The sequence below is a fragment of the Silurus aristotelis genome (genome assembly GCF_946808225.1).
Source record: "Silurus aristotelis genome assembly, chromosome: 19".
NCBI classification, from domain to species: domain Eukaryota; kingdom Metazoa; phylum Chordata; class Actinopteri; order Siluriformes; family Siluridae; genus Silurus; species Silurus aristotelis.
This window is the reverse complement of record NC_139592.1, coordinates 3,955,714-3,979,630: the sequence shown is the minus strand read 5'-3', so window position 1 is coordinate 3,979,630 and position 23,917 is coordinate 3,955,714. Positions and strand designations below refer to the sequence as shown.

The 23,917-nt window shown below is 39.3% G+C and overlaps 1 protein-coding gene across 1 annotated transcript; it reads left to right on the top strand.

Annotated features, from left to right (window-relative positions):
• Positions 1-6,516: 6,516 nt before the first annotated feature.
• Positions 6,517-23,913, top strand: nlrp12l (NLR family pyrin domain containing 12-like). Its single transcript, XM_083520853.1, is given in 14 exon segments — positions 6,517-7,079; positions 11,144-11,217; positions 11,337-11,435; positions 14,122-14,815; positions 14,819-15,918; positions 16,012-16,185; positions 17,065-17,238; positions 17,318-17,494; positions 17,583-17,756; positions 19,959-20,123; positions 20,211-20,375; positions 20,461-20,634; positions 21,166-21,339; positions 22,770-23,913. Coding segments are annotated over 13 exon segments (3,321 nt in total). The 5' UTR covers positions 6,517-7,079; positions 11,144-11,179; the 3' UTR covers positions 22,783-23,913.
• Positions 23,914-23,917: the final 4 nt, after the last annotated feature.

The window sequence follows — 23,917 nt, the reverse complement described above, 5'->3', positions numbered from 1 at the left end:
TCATCTCTTTCTTTAACCATGGACCTCCTCTGCCCCCTGACCACAAAACAAAAGAATACTTCTTGTCCTGGGAGAACTTAGATCACCAAATTCTCTTTGGAAGGGAGAAGGAAAAGCTTGAGGCCTCCCATAAACTCCTCATAGGCTCCACAACATCTTCTCTTCACTTCTCAACCCCACTGCTCCACCAGCTTTATCCTCCCAAACTGCCAAAGACTTTGCCTCCTTCTACAATAAGAAGATTGAGGAATTCTGCCAGACCTTCACTTCCTCCCTGACTATGCCTACACTACACAGACAGGAATCCCCTACTTTTCATTGTCAAATTTCTCAAACATAGCAGAAAAAAAAAATACTGCAAGTCAGCGAATCTTGCAATCCCACCACCTGCCCTCTAGATCCAATCCCTTTAACTACATTCCAGACCATCTCACAAGACCCTCTGCCATTCATCTCCACAAACCTCAATGGGTCATTAGCATCCGGCTATGTGCCAACTACCTTCAAGCGAACAAGGGTTATTTCCATGTTTGCTTCCTACCTGTTAGGTTGCTTATACCAGGTTACATGTAAGGGGTCCACATCTTATATTATTATTATGTCTCTGATAGTCTCAGAAAACAAAAGAAGTCAAAAATGACTTAATTTAAGTGTTATAATTTGAGTCTATTGATTTAATTGTATTTATATTTATTATTCTGTAAATATTATTTGCATGTAAGATGCTTTAGGCATCATTAAAGTTGTATTGAATCTTCAATACATTAAAGAAGGAAAAAGGAATTATGAGCGCCCTCTATGGGTGAAATTATATATCTACAGTCATTTAAAGGTGGAGCTGAAGAGTCAAACAAACAGCAAGCCAATAGAAACCAACCTCATCTTCAAGGAAGTGAAAGAAAAATGACATTCAACAAGTTCTACAAGATTTGGTGTCAACCAAAATTAGATACAACAGTAAGTATGGCTTATTAAGGTTATTATACTTTTTTTCTTTCTTTCTTCCTTTGTAGAATGACTAGATATTTCTGAGCATGTTTTCTGTGTTTAAAAGCTTATTTATTACGATCAAATCCAACGTTAAATTTTGATCATGAGTTCTATGTTATACATTGATTATACTTGATTTTCTTGATTAATTTTTTACGACAGCTGCTTTCACAATAGGAGCTCTCGCAGCCAGAGAGACAGGTGGTTTCTATAACAACAGCTCATTCACAGGATCTTGTACACAAAAACAAGTTAAAAAGATTTTTTATGGGTCTAATTGTTGATATGGTGAAGTTTTGTTGGTAAGGAATTGTTTAATTAGTATTTTTGGGAACGAGTCTTCAAGGTCAGTAACATTATTTATTCAGTTATTAAGGTATTAAGTGACTTACTATAAGTAATTGAGTGAATTATGAAGCCTGGTGGACGATGATGGCTGTTTGTGATATATATATATATATATATATATATATATATATATATATATATATATATATATATATATATATATATATATATATATACAGTGAGGAAAATAAGTATTTAAACACACTGCTATTTTGCAAGTTCTCCCACTTAGAAATCATGGAGGGGTCTGAAATTGTCATCGTAGGTGCATGTCCACTGTGAAAGACATAATCTAAAAAAAAAAATCCAGAAATCACAATGTATGATTTTGTAACTATTTATTTGTATGATACAGCTGCAAATAAGTATTTAAAAACCTAAAAAGGCAATGTTAATATTTGGTACAGTAGCATTTGTTTGCAATTACAAACATTTCCTGTAGTTTTTCACCAGGTTTGCACACACTGCAGGTCTCCCTTTTGAGCTCCCTCCAAAGATTCTCTATTGGGTTTAGGTCTGGAGACTGGCTAGGCCACGCCAGAACCTTGATATGCTTCTTACAGAGCCACTCCTTGGTTATCCTGGCTGTGTGCTTCGGGTCATTGTCATGTTGGAAGACCCAGCCTCGACCCATCTCCAATGCTCTAACTGAGGGAAGGAGGTTGTTCCCCAAAATCTCGCAATACATGGTCCCGGTTATCCTCTCCTTAATACAGTGCAGTCGCCCTGTCCCATGTGCAGAAAAACACCCCCAAAGCAGGATGCTACCACCCCCATGCTTCACAGTAGGGATGGTGTTCTTGGGATGGTACTCATCATTCTTCTTCCTCCAAACACCTTTAGTGGAATTATGACCCAAAAGTTCTATTTTGGTCTCATCTGACCACATGACTTTCTCCCATGACTCCTCTGGATCATCCAAATGGTCATTGGCAAACTTAAGACGTGCCTGGACATGTGCTGGTTTAAGCAGGGGAACCTTCCGTGCCATGCATGATTTCAAACCATGACGTCTTAGTGTATTACCAACAGTAACCTTGGAAACGGTGGTCCCAGCTCTTTTCAGGTCATTGACCAGCTCCTCCCGTGTAGTTCTGGGCTGATTTCTCACCTTCCTTAGGATCATTGAGACCCCACGAGGTGAGATCTTGCATGGAGCCCCAGTCCGAAGGAGATTGACAGTCATGTTTAGCTTCTTCCATTTTCTAATGATTGATGAACAGTGGACCTTTTTTCACCAAGCTGCTTGGCAATTTCCCCGTAGCCCTTTCCAGCTTTGTGGAGGTGTACAATTTTGTCTCTAGTGTCTTTGGACAGCTCTTTGGTCTTGGCCATGTTAGTAGTTGGATTCTTACTGATTGGATGGGGTGGACAGGTGTCTTTATGCAGCTAACGCCCTCAAACAGGTGCATCTAATTTAGGATAATAAATGTAGTGGAGGTGGACATTTTAAAGGCAGACTAACAGGTCTTTGAGGGTCAGAATTCTAGCTGATAGACAGGCGTTCAAATACTTATTTGCAGTTGTATCATACAAATAAATAGTTTAAAAATCATATATTGTGATTTCTGGATTTTTTTTTAGATTATGTCTCTCACAGTGGACATGCACCTACGATGACAATTTCAGACCTTCCATGATTTCTAAGTGGGAGAACTTGCAAAATAGCAGGGTGTTCAAATACTTATTTTCCGCACTGTGTATATATATATATATATATATATATATAGGGTTAGGGGTAATCTCATTAAATTTGAGTATTATTTAAAAGTTGATTTATTTTAGTAATTCAATACAAAAAGTAAACCTCTTTATATAGATTAATCACACACAGACTAATACATTTCAAGTGTTTATTTCTTTTAATTGTGATGATTTTGGCTCACATTTAACAAAAACCCACCAATTTTCTCTCAAAAAATTACTTTATAAAAACATTTTAAGTGAATTGTTGGCCTTCTGGAAAGTATGTTTATTTACTGTATATGTACTCAATACTTGGTCGAACCCAGCCATTAGGGGGGCACAAGCCAGTGTACTCTTAGTGCCGGTCCCAAGCCCGGGTAAATGGGGAGGGTTGCGTTAGGAAGGGCATCCAGCGTAAAACATGTGCCAAATCAAATATGCGGATCACAAATGAGAATTTCATACCGGATCGGTCGAGGCCCGGGTTAACAACGACCGCCACAGGTATTGTTAGCCGACAGGGTACCGGTGGAAATTGGGCTACTGTTGGCCGAAGGAGGAGAAGGAGAGGAGGAAGGCATCTACAGAGACGGCAGGAAAAGGAGCAGTGTAGGAGAGTAGAGGTTCGGGTTGGTACTTTAAATGTTGGTACTATGACGGGTAAAGGGAGAGAGATAGCTGATATGATGGAGAGGAGAAAGGTAGATGTGTTGTGTGTTCAGGAGACCAAGTGGAAAGGGAGTAAGGCCAGGAACATTGGAGGTGGGTTTAAACTGTTTTATCATGGTGTGGATGGGAAGAGAAATGGTGTAGGGGTGATTCTGAAGGAAGAGTACAGTAAGAGTGTAGTGGAGGTGAAGAGAGTTTCTGATAGGGTGATGATCGTGAAGGTGGAAGTTGAAGGGATGATGATAAATGTCATCAGTGCCTATGCTCCACAAGTTGGCTGTGAGATGGAGGAGAAGGAAAGATTCTGGAGTGAATTAGATGAAGTGGTAGATGGTGTACCTAGGAAAGAACGATTGGTGATTGGGGCAGACTTTAATGGGCATGTAGGTGAAGGGAACAGAGGTGATGAGGAGGTGATGGGTAGGTATGGTTTTAAGGAGAGGAATGTGGAAGGGCAGATGGTGGTAGATTTTGCTAAAAGGATGGAAATGGCAGTGGTGAACACGTATTTTAAGAAGAAGGAGGATCATAGGGTGACGTATAAGAGTGGAGGAAGGTGCACACAGGTGGATTATCTTCTGTGTAGGAGATGCAACCTGAAGGAGATTGGAGACTGTAAGGTGTTGGCGGGGGACAGTGTAGCTAGACAGCATCGAATGGTGGTCTGTAGGATAGTTTTGGAGGCGAAGAAGAAGAGGAGGAAAGTAAGGTTTGAAAGAAGAATAAGATGGTGGAAACTGAAGGAGGAAGAGTGTAGTGTGAGGTTCAGGGAAGAGGTCAGACAGGGGCTTGGTGGTGGTGAAGAGGTGCCGGAGGATTGGGCAACTACTGCAGGAGTGATGAGGGAGGCAGCTAGAAAAGTACTTGGTGTGACATCTGGAAATAGAAAGCAAGACAAGGAGACGTGGTGGTGGAATGAGGAAGTGCAGGAGAGCATTAGGGGAAAGAGATTGGCAAAACAGAAGTGGGATCGACAGAGTGATGAGAAAAGTAGGCAGGAGTACAAGGAGATGCGGCAGCAGGTTAAAAGGGATGTGGCGAAAGCCAAGGAAAAGGCATATGAGGAACTGTATAAGAGGTTGGACACTAAGGAAGGAGAAAAGGATTTATACCGATTGGCCAAGCAGAGGGACCGAGCTGAAAAGGATGTACTGCAAGTTAGAGCAATAAAGGATGGAGAGGGAAATGTGTTGACTAGTGAGGAGAGTGTGTTGAGAAGATGGAGGGAGTATTTTGAGCAGCTGATGAATGAGGAAAATCAGAGAGAGAGAAGGTTGGAGGATGTGGAGTTGGTGAAGCAGGATGTAGATAGGATTAGTAAGGAGGAAGTGAGAGCAGCGATTAAGAGGATGAAGAATGGAAAGTCGGTTGGACCAGATGACATACCGGTAGAAGCGTGGAGATGTTTAGGAGAGATGGCAGTGGAGTTTTTAACCAGATTGTTTAACAGGATTCTGGAAGGGGAGAGGATGCCTGAGGAATGGAGAAGGAGTGTGCTGGTACCGATCTTTAAGCATAAGGGAGATGTGCAAACCTGCAGTAACTACAGGGGAATTAAGTTGATCAGTCACACCATGAAGTTATGGGAAAGAGTAGTGGAAGCCAGGCTGAGAGAAGAGGTGACCATCTGTGAGCAACAGTATGGTTTCATGCCGAGGAAGAGCACCACAGATGCCTTATTTGCTTTGAGGATGTTGATGGAGAAGTATAGAGAAGGACAGAAGGAGCTGCATTGTGTATTTGTGGATTTAGAGAAAGCGTACGACAGGGTGCCGAGAGAGGAGTTGTGGTATTGTATGAGGAAGTCAGGTGTGTCAGAGAAGTATTTGAGGGTGGTGCAGGACATGTATGAGGACAGTGTGACGGCAGTAAAGTGTGCAGTAGGTACGACAGACTGGTTCAGGGTGAAGGTTGGACTACATCAAGGATCGGCCCTGAGCCCTTTCCTGTTTGCAGTGGTGATGGACAGGTTGACGGACGAGGTCAGACAGGAGTCTCCCTGGACTATGATGTTTGCAGATGATATTGTGATTTGTGGTGAGAGTAGAGAGCAGGTTGAGAAGAGCCTGGAGAGGTGCAGATATGCGCTGGAGAGAAGGGGAATGAAAGTCAGTAGGAGTAAGACAGAGTACATGTGTGTGAATGAGAGGGAGGGCAGTGGAGTGATGCGGTTGCAGGGTGAAGAGGTGAAGAAGGTGGAGGAGTTCAGGTACCTGGGGTCAACAGTGCAAAGTAATGGAGAGTGTGTTAGGGAAGTAAAGAAAAGAGTGCAGGCAGGGTGGAGTGGGTGGAGAAGAGTGACAGGGGTGATTTGTGATAGAAGAGTATCTGCAAGAATGAAAGGGAAAGTTTATAGGACTGTGGTGAGACCTGCGATGTTGTATGGATTAGAGACAGTGGCATTGAGTAAAAGACAGGAGGTGGAGCTGGAGGTAGCAGAGCTGAAGATGTTGAGGTTTTCGTTGGGAGTGACGAGGATGGACAAGATTAGAAATGAGTTTATTAGAGGGACAGCACATGTAGGATGTTGTGGTGACAAGGTGAGGGAGGCGAGATTGAGATGGTTTGGACATGTGCAGAGAAGGGACATGAATTATATTGGTAGAAAAATGCTGAAGATGGAGCCACCAGGTAGGAGGAAAAGAGGAAGGCCAAGGAGGAGGTTCATGGATGTGGTGAGGGAAGACATGCAGGTAGTTGGTGTAAAAGAGGCAGATATAGAGGACAGGGTGGTATGGAGACGGATGATCCGCTGTGGCGACCCCTAATGGGAGCAGCCGAAAGAAGAAGAAGAAGAAGTACTCAATACTTGGTCGGGGCTCCTTTTGCTTTAATTACGGTCTCAATTCAGTGTAGCATGGAAGTGATCAGTCTGTGGCACTGCTGAGGTGGTGTGGAAGCCCAGGTTTCTTTGACAGTGGCCTTCAGCTTATCTGCATTTTTTGGTCTCTTGTTTCTTTTTTTCCTCTTGACAATAACCACATAAATTCCCTATGGAGTTCAGGTCTAGTGAGTTTGCTGGCCGGTGCTTTTGGCAGTGTGGGCAGGTGCCAAATCCTGCTGGAATATAAAATCAGCATCTCCATAAAGCTGGTCACCAGAGGGAAGCATGAAGTGATCTAAAAAATCCTGGTAGACGGCTGTGCTGAACTTGGACTTGATAAAAACACAGTGGACCAACAACCGCAGATGACATGACTCCCCAAACCACCATTGACTCTGCAAACTTTACACTGGACCTCAAGCAACTTGGATTCGGTGGGTCTCCTCTCGTCTTCACTACTCTGGGACCTTGATTTCCAAATTAAATGCAAACTTTTCTTTCATCTGAAAAGACGACTTTGGCCCACTGAGCAACAGTCCAGTCCTTTCTGTCCTTTGCCCAGGTAAGACACCTCTGACGTTGTCTCTGGTTCAGGAGCTGCTCGACATGAGGAATGTGTCAGTTGTAGCCCATGGATACGTCTGTGTGTGGAGGCTCTGGAAGCACTGACCCCAGATGCAGTCCACTCTTTGTGAATCTCCCCAAATTCTTGAATGGGCTTCGTTTCACATTTTTCTACCACATTTTTCCTTCAATTCAACTTGTGGAGACTAAATCTGGAATGGTGTTCAATGAACACATGGTCAGGTGTCCATGATATTTTGCCTATAAAGCCTAAAGCTCTTATCAGTCCTCACACTGCACCACGCTCCCTCCGATCTTCTTCTTGACTGTTCCCATCATTTCTCACATCAAGACTCTTCTATTTTGGCACCGAGGTGGTGGAATAAACTTCCCAAGATGTCCAAACAGCTGAGTCACTTCCTGTTGGAAACACTTGAAACACTTATTTCCTTTATTTATGTCTTTATGTTAAAAAAAGTTTCAGGCTGATAGTATTGTGGTCCCCTGGTGGTCTAGTGGTTAAGATGCAGCGCTCTCACCGCTGCGACCCGGGTTCGATTCCCGGTCAGGGAACCATCCCCAGCCACTCTCAGTGCCGGTCCCAAGCCCGGATAAATTGGGGAGGGTTGCGTTAGGAAGGGCATCCAGCGTAAAACATATGCCAAATCAAACGTGCGGAGGATCTGCTGTGGCGACCCCTAACGGGAGAAGCCGAAAAGAAACTTTAGTATTGTAGGTTTGCAACCTAGTGAACCAGTGTTGATGTGCTAATAGATAGAGACTTCAAAAACACTTTTGTGCATCATTTTTGAGATGTTTGTCTGCGAACATGCCGTAAATGTAACGTCTATTTTCTTGACATTATAACCCTTAAAAAATGTATAAGCTTTTCCTTCAAATCAACACTAAAGCTACTGTTTCTTCACTCTGTCCTGTGACTAATTTGTCCACTATTTGGATGATATCTGTCTAGCCTATCTACATTACGGTTGTCTTCCTGAGGTAGGATGGATTAATAATATCAATAAATCAATAAATGCTTGATTCACTCCTGTTGACATGTTATGCATGTGTCAAAAAAAATTTGAATAAACTGGATATCAGTTTATCAGTTACTACATCAGTTTACAGTCTGAGGTGACTATAACTGATAAGATGCATGATTCTAGACTCTGGGCGATATTTGTGGATGTGGACTTATGGATATTTGTGTTCATCAGCCATAAGAGTATTATGAAAGGCAGGTACTGAAGTAGGTGAGGAGACCTGGGGCGCAGTCAGCGTTTACTTTCATCCCAAAGGTGTTCAGTAGGGATGAGATCAGAGCTCTATAGCAGGCCACTCAAGATCTTCCTCTCCAAAGCATGTAAACCAGATCTTCATTGCCATGTTGGAATAGTTTTGCATTTCCAGGTTCAAGTGAATGCAAAATTTTATTATGGTGCATCTAAAGACATTTGAGTGCCTTCAGCATTGTGGTAACAGTTTGGAAAAGAACCACATATAGCACCACATATATACTTCCTGGTATTGATGAGAGTCATTTATCCGTTAGTTTGCAAGAACAGCAGTCATTATGTGAAGTCAATACCACCAGTCTTAGTGTCATCGAGGTGATGAAGACGTGCAACATCTTTTTTTTTGTAAGATGATTAATTTCACCATCACATGATCATTTTATTTTAAACCACAAACTCTTTCTAGGCTCTCCTCAGAAAGACGCCTCTGAATGAACAGTCATCTTGACTTCCTTCTGTTTTAAGTTACACAATACAGTTTACACATGACTGGCTAATTATAAATATAGGGGAATTTTCGTGGTTGTTTCATGGCATTAACTTCTCGTTTTACTTGCCGAAAATCAATTCTCATTGATATCAACATTTTATGAACATACTCATTAGCTTGTCCTGTAGGATGTAGCTTTTCATCTGAAAGTCACATTTCAGTCATTTTCAATTGCTCATGATAAGGAACCTGTAAAGAAATACCACAATGTAATAGTCTAATATTCGCTAACTGCTTATGAAGTCAAAAAATGTTACTTAGAAATCTAATTCCACAATGTAATTGTCAAATGCTAGTTAGCTGCTAATCATACCGATCAGTCATAGTAGTCATACAGATATGGTTCAAAAGCTTCAGTTAACGTTCACATGAGACATCAGAATGAAGACAACCGTGATTATGGATGACGGTTCCAGATAGGATTCCTGAGATCTTAATCTCCTAGGAATTTTCCAGACACAACAGTTTCTAGAGTTTACATAGAATGGTGTGAAAAACAAAAAACATTGTGTGTGTGGATGTTCTGCAACTTGAAACACAGTTTTTTTTTAGCGATCTGAGAAGAATAACCACACAGGTATGTGCATGATTTACCTCACAGCTTCTACATGATTGGCTGATAAAACAACTACAAGTTGTGTGGGTGTGCAGGTGTTTTTCAAGGTCGAAATTTCAATTATGTTTTTGATATGTAATCATACATAGTAAGACGTGCAGTAAAATGTTTTTAAACAACTGGACCGTGACTTGAAATGGAATAAAAAATGTATAAAAAAGGAAAAGAAAGAAAAAAATAATTGAAAATAGAGGAATTAAAAAGAATGGACGGTATAATAAAATATAATATTTGCAGTGCAATTAAAATTAAATAGAATTTAAAAGAAGAAAAAGAAAAACTTAATTATTTAAATAGAAATCAAATGAAGAATATATATACAATACAGACCAAAAGTTTGGACACACCTTGTGTGTCCAAACTTTTGGTCTGTACTGTATATATATTATATATACAGTACAGACCAAAGGTTTATATATATTATATATACAGTACAGACCAAAAGTTTATATATATTATATATACAGTACAGACCAAAGGTTTATATATATTATATATACAGTACAGACCAAAAGTTTATATATATTATATATACAGTACAGACCAAAAGTTTATATATATTATATATACAGTACAGACCAAAAGTTTGGACACACCTGCTCATTCAAAGAGTTTTCTTTATTTTCATGACTATGAAAATTGTAGATTCACACTGAAGGCATCAAAACTATGAATTAACACGTGGAATTATATATGGAATTATATACATAACAAAAAAGTGAACTGAAAATATGTCATATTGTAGGTTCTTCAAAGTAGGCATCAAGAGAATGCCAAGAGTGTGCAAAGCAGTAATCTAAGCAAAAGGTGGCTACTTTGAAGAACCTACAATATGACATATTTTCAGTTGTTTCACACTTTTTTGTTATGTATATAATTCCATATATAATTCCACATGTGTTAATTCATAGTTTTGATGCCTTCAGTGTAACTCTACAATTTTCATAGTCATTAAAATAAAGAAAACTCTTTGAATGAGAAGGTGTGTCTAAACTTTTGGTCTGTACTGTATATATATATAGACTGCTGTTAAAAATAGTAATTTAATGGTATAAAGATTTACTTTGGTCAACCAAATATACAATGTTCAGATTTTGCTAAAAAGTTAATTAATTTCAGTTTGTTTCTCCAAACATTCAGCTGAAAAACTTTGCCATGCCTCTTGATACTCTTGCCAAAGATGTTCTTCACCAGTTGGAGATTTCTTTCAGATCCAGTTCATCCCAAAGCAGGTCCAGTGACTGGGCAGGCCATTTTATAATAGATAACACTCCAGACGACTGTTTGTTCTCTAAATAATGCTTACAGAACTTGGACGTACGCTTTGGCGTTCTGAAGTCGGGTTCTAATTAGCTGCAGTCCAGATGGAATTGCATGGTGTAGAAGTATGAAATACCTATTGGTTTCTTTCACCATTGAACCTACATGTATATAATGAGTCAGCATGTTCTTTAAGTATAAACAGAAATTCGAGAATATAACCACATATATTTCCTTCAAAAATATTTATTGTTATATGTTGCATATAAAAATATGGCATTTTACAGTGTATGTAGCAGCATTTACAATTCAAGGAGGTGAAACAGTGTTTCTAATAAAGTGGATGGTGAATGTATGTTAACATTCTTCTAAATGAATATCTATGTAATGCTATGCAGGTGCAGATCAACTGATATTTACAATTATAATCTGCAATGAATCACTGTGGAGAAAGTGCTCCTAAAGTTTCAAGGTATGCATTTAATACTGTACAGTAATGTGCTGTCAACGTGTTTTTATCGTTTTTTTTTTTTTTTTTTACTGAAAAATACCTGATTTATATGTGTGCCATTTTCTTCTTTGTATTTCAAGGTTGGACAAGTTGGATAAAATAAGCTGCATCTCTATGAAGAGTTCAAATTCAATGCTGGAGCCGATTGAAATAAAGGAAAGAGCTCCGTTAATACACAGGTAGGATGAAGTTTACATAAAAATATGCAGTAAATTGTAGAATTAATGGTATAACCTCTGTCATTTCTGAATTATTTCCATTCCCATTCATCATTTTAGAATTATTTTGATTTGGCATATGTTTGGTTGTTTTAAGACTGGTCTGATTTCACCAATTTATCCTGTGTCTATATGTGTTCCTGAGGCCCTGGTTTCCATAAGGGAGTTGTGTTCATACAGTGGGGAGTTTATACAGAAATTGCACGTTAATATTAATACCTCAGACATAGTGTAATTATGGACATTTGCCCTGGAAATGCATTACATTTTGTTGGGGATTTTTTTTTTTACTTAAGTCAGATTCCTAGTCCATTTATAAGAAAAAAAGATGGGGTTAATGATGGTTAAAAATACAGATATTTTTTGCATCTAGAATTGGGTCACCTGACCTTTCCTGCCATATGTGGTTCTTCTCCAAACAGTTACCACAAAGCTGGAGGCACACAATTGTATAGAATAGTTTTTAGATTTGGTATAACAAAATTTTACTTTCACATTAACTTGGAAACCCAAACCTGTTAAAGCATGGCGATGCATCTGTGCACAAAGTGAGCTTCATGAAGATATGGTTTTCATGTGTTGAAGAGAAAGATCTTTAATGGCCTGCTACAGAGCTCTGATCTCATCCCTACTAAACACCTTTGTGATTAATTGAAACACTGACTGCACCCCAGACCTCATCACCTACATCAGTACCTGCCTTTACTAACACCCTTGTGTCTGATGTCTGATGCCAACAAGCACACTCTGAAATCTAGTGGAACAACTTCTCAGAAGACTGGAGGGAATTATAAGAGAAAATTGGGACTAAATGTGGAATGTGATGTTCAAAAAGCACATTCCATACTTATGACCAGGTGTCTGCAAAACCTTTGCCAATATAGTGTATATATTGGTAATATATTACTCTTCTGGGGAAAAAAATGGGCCAATAATTCTTAACGAGAAACCATTCATTAGAAAATTTGCAAGAATTATAGAAATGCACTCTAGAGGCCGTGTAGTCTTCTTGTACACAGTAGTAAAGTCATGATAATTCAATTCAGTTTTATTTGTATTTGTACTTTTCACAATGGACATTGTCGCAAAGCTGCTTTACAGAATTACAAATAAAAATACAAATTTCAGTATCAGAAATTAGTCCCTGTAAATTTTTTGTTCTAACAGTTCAGTTCTAACAAATTACAGTACACCACCCCGTACTGATCACCATTCTTTAAGTTACTTTTTAAGTAACGATGTGGTCATCGGGGGCTACTTATACTGTTTGAATTGAGAAGGTGGTAACTCAGTGGTTAAGGCATTGAAACCTGGATTGGAAGGTCATGAGATGAAGTCCTAGCACCACCAAGCTACCACTGCTGGACCCTTAAACAAGGCCTTTAAACCTCAACTGCTTAGTTGTAAGTCTCTCTGGATAAAGTCTGATGTAAAATTCATTTTCCAGCGATTCCTCAACTGTTTAAAGCTCAATATTGACTCTACCTCCTGTAAAAAGCTGCCCTCCAAATTTTGACGTCTTAAACATTTTAAGGAATCAAAAAGAAAAGCTATCATATACATAATTAACTATTAAAATTAATATTTGTTTAATTCTTGCTAAATCACCTCACCAGTGATTTGTTGTTAAGTTTTTTTTTTTTATATATGAATTTTTTTTGTGGGGGTTTAAGCTTTAAGTTTGTGTACACTTTATGCTTACCTCTCATTTATAAATGTGGGTATTAGTCTGTACTTTTATGACATTTAATGCTGGTGTATATAGACTATGCATAATGAAATTACTAAGTATGTAACTAAGTATGGGAATGTGGTACAGTAATGAAAAAAGAACAGGATATGGACATGCTAGGACATTTTCAATTGTGCCCTTGAGCCAATTTGAAATGACACACCTTGGGCCGAGTCATTTTCACTCAGGCAGTTTCGGTAACATAATCGAAACCTTTCGAATGGGTGTGAAAGGTAGCGACACACCAAAACTGCACATGTAGGTGTAAACACGTTAAAAGAGAAATCTTTATGCTCAGATAAAAGTCATTTGCAGTTTTAAGGTTTTAACCCTTTAGTTTCATACAATTTAGGAATATTAAACATTGTATGGACAGAAGTTGGTGGACACCTGACCATGTGATTGGTATGTGATTTTAGAACATAAACCTCACACTTCTGGAAAGATGTTTACTCATTCAGTAAAAAGAGTGTTATTAAAGTCAGGTACTGATGTAAGTGTTGTGAGGAGGCCTGGGGTGCAGTCAGCGTTCCAAATCATCTCAGAGATGTAAAGTAAGGTAACTTAAAAAATCTTAATTTTAGGCATTAAAAAGTCTTCAATTCACTGGGTCTTAATTTTAAACAGGTCTTAATTTTCTGATGTCCATGTAACACTACTTCTGACACGCAAAAAAAGGCATATCTTCATAGAACTGGCTTTGTGCACAGGGGCGTTGTCATGCTGGAACAGGTTTGGGTCTCCTAGTGAAATCTTAATCCAAAGACATCCTATAACATCCTATAAAACTTTTTGTTGACATACTGGGAAAGAACCGCATGTGGCTGGAAACATTCAGGTTTCTCAATACTTTGATCCCTATAGTGTACGCTATATACAAACAATATGTAATAAAAATTATTTCTGTTTATCTAGAAATCCTGCTGTTGTTTTATCAAAGTCTGGCTGTCTTACAACCAAAACAAAGTGGCAACAAAAGCTTAAAAATAGACTAAAGGCAAAATACCAGCACATTTACCATGACCTGAAAATACAGGGTCAATCAACATTATTGAGTGATATTTACACAGAACTCTACATCACAGAGAGTGACAGCGGGAATGTCCGATTGGAACACGAAGTGAGGCAGATTGAAATGATATCCAGGTCGCAAACCACAGTAGAAATACCAATCAAATGCAATGACATCTTCAAGCCCATACACCAACGTGGCAAACCTATCAGGAGCGTCCTGAAGAAGGGGGTTGCTGGCATTGGAAAAACAGTGTCTGTACAGAAATTTGTCCTGGACTGGGCTGAAGGTAAAGCAAATCATGACATTGGGTTCATTTATCCGTTTGCATTCCGTGAACTTAATCTGATGAAGGAGGGGAGGTTCAGCCTGATCAAGATACTTGAGCGTTTTAACATGGGAATGTTTGAAGCAACAAACTCTGAGAGTTGCAAGGTTCTGTTCATCCTCGATGGACTGGACGAATGTCGTTTTCCTATAGACTTCCAGAACAACCAGAGAGTTTCTGATGTGACTGAACAAGTGTCTCTCGATGTCCTTCTGACCAACCTCATCAGTGGAACCCTTTTTCCTGATGCTCTCTTGTGGGTCACTTCGTGACCAGCAGCAGCCAGTCAGATCCCGTCACACAGTATTGACCTGGTGAGTGAGGTGCGAGGATTTAATGACCCTCAGAAGGAGGAGTATCTCAGAAAGAGAATCAGCGACCAGAGACTGGCTGGTAAAATCATTTCTCACATTAAGTCCTCAAGGAGCCTGTTCATTATGTGCCACATTCCTGTCTTCTGCTGGCTTTCTTCAGTCGTTTTAGAAAGAACCATCAGTTTCTTAGATGATAAAGAGGTTCCTAAAACCCTGACTCAAATGTATATACATTTCCTCCTAATCCAAACCAGAACTAAAAACCACAGGTACTTGGATGGGAACAAGGATCCGTCTGACGAAACCATGATTCTTAAACTGGGTGAATTAGCCTTTCAGCAGCTGGAAAAAGGTAACTTGATATTTTATGAGGATGATCTGAGAGCTTGTGGCATCAACGTCAAGGAGGCCGTGGTCTACTCAGGGGTGTGCTTGCAGATCTTTAAAGAGGAATGCGCCTTGACTCAGAGTAAAGTGTATTGCTTTGTGCACCTGAGCATCCAGGAGTTTCTCGCTGCTGTATATGTTTTCCTCAAGTGTAAAAGCTACAACTGGAATGCTTTTGACCAGACAAGTTGCACTACAATGGATACTACCGAAGCACTGACTGATATGCACAAAAATGCCATCGATAGAGCCTTAAAAAGTGGAAACGGCCACTGGGATCTCTTTCTCCGCTTCCTTTTAGGTCTTTCTCTAGAGTCCAACCAGGCCCTCCTGCACAGTTTGTTGCCACAGGTTGGACCCAGCATTCAAAACACAGACGTGACGTTCAAATACATCAAGCTGAAGATCGAGGAGAACTCCACAACTGAGAAGTCTATCAATCTATTCTATTGTCTGAATGAACTCAATGAGCTCTCGATAGTCAAGGAAGTCCAACGCTACTTGAGCTCAGAGAGTTCCTCCAAGCTTTCCCTAGCACAGTGGTCTGCCCTCGTCTTTGTTCTGCTGACGTCCGAGACAAAACTCGATGTGTTTGACCTCAAGAAGTATTTCAGATCAGATGAAGGTCTCCTGAGACTAATGTTGGTGGTCAAAGCTTCAGAAATTGCTCTGTAAGTAAGCTGGGTTTTGAATCCTCCCACATTTTGATGAAATCTAATTCGTCTCTAAATTCTCTAAATACAGATCAATATTTTGTTTCTCAGGCTCGATAACTGTGGACTCTCCGAGAGATGCTGTAAAGTGCTGGGCTCTGTTCTCAGCTCTGACTCCTCCAAACTGCAAGAGCTGAATTTAAATGGTAACTCGATTGGAGACACGGGGCTGAAGCTTCTTTTAGAAGGACTGGGAAATGATAGAAGTAAATTAAAGAAAATAAGGTAAAAATGTTTTCAAGTCAAGTCGGCTTTTATTGCAGTTTGAACCATATACAGTGCAGTTCACTAAAATGAAAAATTTTTCCAGGACCAAATTGGTACATGGTGTTTGACCTATTTTTATCTTCTTAGATTGGTGATTTGATTATCGTGGTACAGATTGTAGGGCCTCACATAAAGTATAACATCATCTAATCAAGTCTCAAATAGTGATCTACGGGGTCCAAGCGCCCATGCAAAGCTCCTCAAATTGGTCTATTTACGATTAGCTCGATGTGATTCGCATCTCAATGCACAGACAATGATGCGATACATTAAAGATACATATGAAGCAGCTACCGAGGCGATGCGATACGATTCCCCTCTATTACGATGCAATGTATCTGATTTCGATTTGATTCAACACAATGCAATTCAATGGGATACGATGCGACGGAAAAACTATGAAGCTATGCTATTTAGTATGCTACAGATAATCTCAGGACACGACTCGGTCTCCGTAGTGTTGTGATACGCCATATTCACGTAGCAACAGTGGTGTTGAGAGAATCGATCTACATATTAAATATTGAGTAGAGCGCATTTACTAATAATTATATTTCAATAATATCGTTTTTTAATAGTGCAACTATGTTTAAAATGATGCATAGCAAAACAAATACCAGTCTTCCGATGTACACTTTTTTAAATCAATGCATCTTCGTTAACTTTTATGCTGAAACACCGATGCGAATCGATGTATATGGTTGTAGCAATGTAAACATACAGTTTCCAAAATATATCATGAGACTTGGTTAATCAGTATTATAGGGGGGAATGAGGAATATGCTTCTAACAATAAAGTGCTTTAGTTTAATGTCTAAGTGTTTCTTCTCTCTGAAGGCTTTCATATTGTAGAATCACACCTCAGGGCTGCTTCACTTTGGCCACACAGCTCCTTCCCAGACTTCCACACCTTAAAGTACTGGACCTGAGTGAGAACAGTTTGAGGCAGACAGGAATTCAATTACTTGCTACTCATCTAAAGAATCCAGAGTGCAATCTTGAAATACTAAGGTCAGTACAACTGCTGGTGACTTTCTAAACTACTTTCTAACAGACTTTAATGTGAGAATACTTTATGTTTTGCTGTCAGACTGAAGGACTGCAGGGTTACTCCAGAAGGAAGTAAAGCACTAGCCTGGGCTCTGAGCTCCAATCCGTCACACCTGAAAGAGCTCGACCTCCACTGGAATAATCCAGGAGACGATCCAGGTGTTGAGCAGCTGGCTGCTGCTATGAGGGATCCCCGATCCAAGCTTGAAGTCTTATGGTTGGAATTTTCTTTCTGCATCTATGAAGCATTTTGAAAAGTCCTACACCTGATACAAAACATTGTTTTTTTTTTCTTCCCCTTTCAGGTTAAGTTATGGCCTGCTCACCAAGAAATGCTGTGAAGCTCTCGCTTCTGTTCTCAGGTGCAGCTCTGCTCATCTCAAAGCAGTGGACCTATGCGGAAACTCAATCCAGGACATGGGACTGGAGCTGCTCTCTGCTAGCCTGAGAAGCCCACACTGTAAACTGGAGATACTGAGGTCACAGTCTAATTCAACCTTTCAGTTCATATCTGATGCATTCATTCTGAATTTAACTGTAGTAATTCTTCAATCTTGGGGATGCAGATGGGAAAGTTTTTGCTCTGTGTTACTGGTTTTCTCAGTTGCTTTGGAGCATTTCTCTACCTACTGCAATACTTTTGCAAAAAACTATTTGTCCAAACAGCACAACACATTAAATTTCTTGCAAAAGCCTGTACTTTAAAAAAAAATCCTTCGTTCATCCCTCAAGTAAGTATTTGTGTCAGTGAACATCTCATTGGCATCAGAATGAAAAGTCCCTTTTGTCATTGTTCACAAACAAGATCATCAAAATGTTTAGTCGTGTTGTCAGTTTGATGTGTGATCACAGTTTCAGGATTTCTTGATATAAATATGTTTTGGATCACAGTAATTAAAAATGCACAAAATGGTCCTTCTGTTTGGCATTTATGAATTTCAGCAGCACAAATTCATTTATTTGATTGTATATTTGATATATATTGATTGTAAGAGACCCGACAGGATTCACACTTTTACTGTACTGTAAGTGTTCGTTTGTTTCTTAGTTGTTCATCCGTTTGTAGAATGTATAACTCTGTGTTTTGTCTGTATTCACTCTCCAACTGAAGGTTCACAAGATTCACCTTTGACCTGTTTTAGAGAACTTGTTGATCATCGGTTGATCTGATGCCGTTCACTCGCCTCCATTAGTGACGTTCAAGATTCATCTGCACAATTCATCACTTCAACACATTTACAAAATAAGGTTTAATATAAATGTTAGATGACAGATGTTGACAACTGGTTTAACCATTTTGCATTCAATGACGCAAATTCACAATCAATTAAATGATGTACAAAAGCATTCGCAATTTGATCAAAGCAACAAGAAATGTTCTTATGATGTGCACAAGTGATTGAATGATGTGGAGGTTGAACGAGAAGTTTTGAGAATTAAATTTCTGATCTGAGAAATGATCCAAAGCAACCGAGAAAAACGAATATAGAATGTTCTAAGCTATCAAGTATTTCTATGGAATATTTACAGTAAAAATATTTCTGGTTTATAACTAAAGAGAGAGTTTAAAACGCGCTTCAGTTGTGTCTAAAAGTAAAGGTTTTGATAACTATTTGACGCATTTATACTTACGGTGTGATGTGAATAACGCAGATGCATTTGCTTAATAGTGGTTTTATTGAAAGCAGTGGGGATAATAAATCCAAAACTAGAGACAAAAGCTGACTTAGACTCAGCAAAAAAATCACATCACCAACAAATTCTACGCTTCAAAATCAACAAGAGTCAAAAAACAGTTTAGCAATTGGCAATTTAGCAATAAAGGGACCTGAAACAATACTTCACATTGTGTGGTGGTGTGTATTATTATAGTATTCCTGAGCGGTTATATCTGTCGGCTCTCTGTGACTTTTCTCATTCATCCAGGCGAGTTTATCTGGAAGTTGAGTCGTGTTATCCGGACTTCTATCTGGTTGGATGGAAACATTTTAATACTCATCCGAGCAGCTGCTTCGGTCTGATGTCTAAGTAGTGGATGAAGGTTGAGTAGTGAACCGTTTTGATCTGAACATATTGCCAAAAGTATTGGGTCACCTGGTCATACGTTTGGTATGTGATTTTTGAGCATCGCATTCCACATTTAGTCTTAATTTGGTCTAATAATTCCCTCCACTCTTCTGAGAAGATGTTCCACTATATTTGAGAGTGTGCTTGTGGACATTTGTATTCATCAGACACAAGGGTGTTAGTAAAGTGAGGTAGGAAGGTGAGGAGGCCTTGGGTACAGTCAGCGTTCCAATTCATCTTGAAGGGTTGAGACCAGAGCTCTATAGCAGGCAACTCAAGATCTTCCTCTTTAAACCACAACTTCATGTAGTTCCTTTTGTGAGTGGGGGCATTGCCATGCTGGAACAGGTTTTGGGTTTCCAATTTCAAATGAACGCAAAATTTAATTATACCCCATCCAAAGACGTCCTGTACAATTGAGTGTCTCCAGCTTTATGGTAACAGTTTGGAGAATAACCAAATATGGCAGGAAAGGTCAGGTGTCCCGAATCTTTTGTCCATATAGTGTAGAAGTCCAGCTGACATGACTCATCTTCCAGATGTTTGCAGGCTGCAGTGAATTTGGGTGAAGATGAAAATGACATTTGGGTGAAGTCAAAGGTCATTTTTTGCAGGTTGGCAGCTTGTGGAATCACAGAAAAAGGAGCTACAGCTTTAGCTTCTGCAAATCCTATTACACTCAAAGAGCTGGACCTGAGTGAGAACCTCGTTGGAGACTGTGGACTAAGAGCCCTCTCAGATGTGCTAGGAAATTTAAACTGCAGATTACACACACTGAGGTGAATGCAAAGTGTTTTGGAAATGTTTTTATATTATCTTCTATTGCTATGAAAGTTCTTGAAATGGGATGGAACCTCTGTATACAGGCTTAGACAGAGTGGAGTCACAGAAGCCGGCTGTGTTGCTCTTGCTTCAGCTCTGACCTTGAATCCTGCCAGTCTTCGAGAGCTGAACTTGGGAAACAATGAGCTAAGAGATGCTGGGATAAAACGACTTTGCGACTTGCAGCACAGCGAATTTTTCCGTTTAGAGTGAGATCCTGACTGCGTAGTTTTATATCGTACCAAGCGCAGAGCTAATATTTTATTCCTGACATGTTTTTTTTTTTCCCATTAGGCTGAATGAATGTCACTTGACTGGGAGCTGCTGCGATTCACTGGCTTCTCTTTTCCTAAAACAAACCTCAAGTCTAAAAGTCCTGAATCTGGGAGGGAATAATCTGCAAGACTCAGGAGTGAAGACTCTCTGTGGGGGACTTGAAAGTCCAAACTGCAGACTGGAGATGTTGAGGTAATGTCTTTAACAATAGCCTATTTCTTTCTCCCTTTAGGGGTCGCCACAGTGGACCCGCCTTACAGTGTGAAAAATATAGTAGGGATGTGCATCTCCATAACTGAGACCGATGCGATTTGCATCTCGATGTATAGCTAATGATACGATACATTAAAGATACATATGAAGCACAAATTGAAGCATTGCTTACAAATGATTGGTCACTAATCATTATATTTAAATGATTCTAGCAGTGGGGGATTATAATGAGTAAAAATGTCGTGCGACCAAAAGCTTTGGAATCACCAAAACCCAAGAACAAGTGTCAAACACCAGTTTAGCAATTGCAATGTAAAGACTTGACATGCCTGAAGAACACACAAAGAGCTGGACCTGAGTGAGGACCTCGTTGGATTACACATACTCAGGCGAAGTGCGAGTGCAGTGGGTTTTATTAATGATTTTGTGATTATTTAATATAAAAAAAAATTAACAGTGTTTAACAATAGTGAAATGTCAAAAGAATAAAAGGACTATCTTACATTGCAGGCTGTTTAACTGTGGAATCTCAGAGAAAGCCTGCGGATTTTTAGCGTCAGTTCTGAGTGAAAACCCGTCAGTCGTAAAAGAACTGGACCTCAGTGGAAATAACCTTAAAGACATGGATACAAAGCTGCTGAACATCTTAATCGAAGATCCAAGCTACAAACTAAATCAACTCGAGTAAGTGTTCCCACGTCTGAGAAACACGTACTGCTTATTTCTGATATACCACAACAAATTGGCATTTTTTTTTAACGTTCATTGGTTCAAATGCAAAAACAGAATGCAATGATTTGCAAATCTCATAAATCCATAAACTGTTCCCAATAAAAGAAAAAACAAACATATCAAATGTTTAAACTGAGAATATATACCATTTTAAAGAACAATAAGGTCATTTCGAATTTGATGGCTCCAACACCTCTCAAAAGATTGAATTCCACAAGTACTAATGCACTCCCATATCATCAGAGTGTTGGCACCGGTCCGTGGGTCAATTAGCACCGGGCCGCACAGAAAGAATACATAACTTACATTATTTCTGTTTTCTGATTCTGAACAATGTTTTATTTTGGAAAATGACCGGATTGTCTCCTCCACATCTGTCTATGACTCACTCTTGATGCAGGTCATGATGCCTCGGTCACATGTCTTACCTCCATCCATTACCTTCTTAAAGGGGCTGCTCCGGCCGCTAACACATAATACATTACCGATAAATTCAAACCCCCAAGCAAGCAAAATAAACAAACAACAACACAGTGGATTCATGTTTATTATTATAATATTTAGAAAATTCCAGTTTTTATGGTCGTATCATTTTATTTTGTTATATTTATCCGCCACACCTTAAAGGCCGGTTCGTGAAAATATTGTCCAACATTAATCCAGTCCGTGGCGCAAAAAAGGTTGGAGAGCACTGATCTAAACTGAGTGCTGATAACAAGAGAGATAGTCCCTCTCCTCTTTAGTCTGGTGGACATGTTGTCCATGGTTTCCAAAAATAAAATTACAATTACTGTTTTGTCTGATTAGTTTTTCACTTTGCCTCAGTATATTTTAAATGACCTTTGCCCCAGAGAGGATGGTGGTGTTTCTAGGTCATGTTCACGCATGCCTTCTTCTTTGCATGATAGAGATTTAACCTACATTTATTGATGACATGGCAAACGGTTAAAAGCTTTGACATGGTCCTTCCTGAAACCCACCTCATCTCAATATCTATAACTTTTATATACATTAAACTGTTTAACACTGTGGATTTATGTGGAGTGTTTCCCGAATAAACTCCCTGAATTAGTTACTATAGAAGGCGTAACATATTACGTGAGAGCTGCTGCTTCAGAAAATGAATTGGATTTTAAGAATTTTTTTTAATACTATGGTGTATATACAGTTAGGCCCAGAAATATTTGGACAGTGAAACAAGTTGTTATTTTAGATGTTTACCAAAAGATATATATATATATATATATATAAAAAAAAAAAAAAAAAAAAGTTATATCATTAATATGTGCAAACTCTCTGCTGTAATTTAATAATCACATCAAAATAGGAAGAAGGGTTTAAGAATTACAGCTCTTTAATATGTAGGCGCCTCTTTTTTCTAGTCACCAAAAGTAATCGGACAATTGCCTGAAACGATATTTCACAGGCTACACGGGCTGTTACCTCATTAATCCATAACCAATTGAGCAGAATGGAATGGAAGGTCTGGAATTGATTTCAGCTGTAGCATTTCTGTTTGAAAGCTGGTTCGGTGAATCCCAACATGCTGTCAAAAGAACTCTGAATGGAAGTAAAACAGACCATCATTAGGATGAAAAAACAGAAGAAATCCATCAGAGAGATAGCAGAAATGTTAGGAGTGGCTAAATCAACAGTTTGGTACATTCTGAAAGGAAAAAAAAAAGAGCGCAATGGGGAGCTGGGGAACCTAAAAAGGCATGGATGTCCACGGAAGACAACAGTGGTGAAGAAAATGGTGAAGAAAAACCCCATCACAACATCCACCGAAGTGAAGAACAGTCTGCAGGAAGAAGGTGTATCAGCATCTAAGTCTACCATAAAGAGAAGACTTCATGGGAGCAAAAACAGAGGGGTGAACCATTAATCAGCCTAAAAAATAGAAAGACCAGATTAGACCAAAAAACATATACAAAAGCCGGCCCAGTACTGGAACAGCATTCTTTGGACAGAAGAAACTAAGATCAACCTGTACCAGAATGATGGGAAAAAGAAAGTATGGAGAAGGCTTGGAACAGCTCATGATCCAAAGAGCACCACATCCACATCCTGGTGGAGGCAGTTTGATGGCATGGGCATACATGGCTTCCAATGGCACTGGGTCACTAGGGTTTGTTGTTGATGTGACAAAAGGCAGAAGCGGCTGGATGAATTCTAAAGTGTAAAGGGATATACTTTCTGCTCAGATTCAGCCAAATGCTGCAAAGTTGATTGGACGGCGCTTCATAGTACAGATAAACAATGACCCAAAACATACCGCTAAAGCAACTCAGGAGTTTTTTAAGGCAAAGAAGTGGAATATTCTGCAATGACCAAGTCAATCACCAGATCTCAACCCAATTGGGCATGCATTTTACTTGCTTAAGACAAAACTTGAGGCAAAAAGGCCCACAAACAAACAACAACCGAAGACAGCTGCAGTAAGACTCAGCGTTTGGTGATGTCCACGATTACTATTGAGCCTCTGAAATGATGTAACTCTGTATTAAAATGGTTGCAAATCCTAAACGTT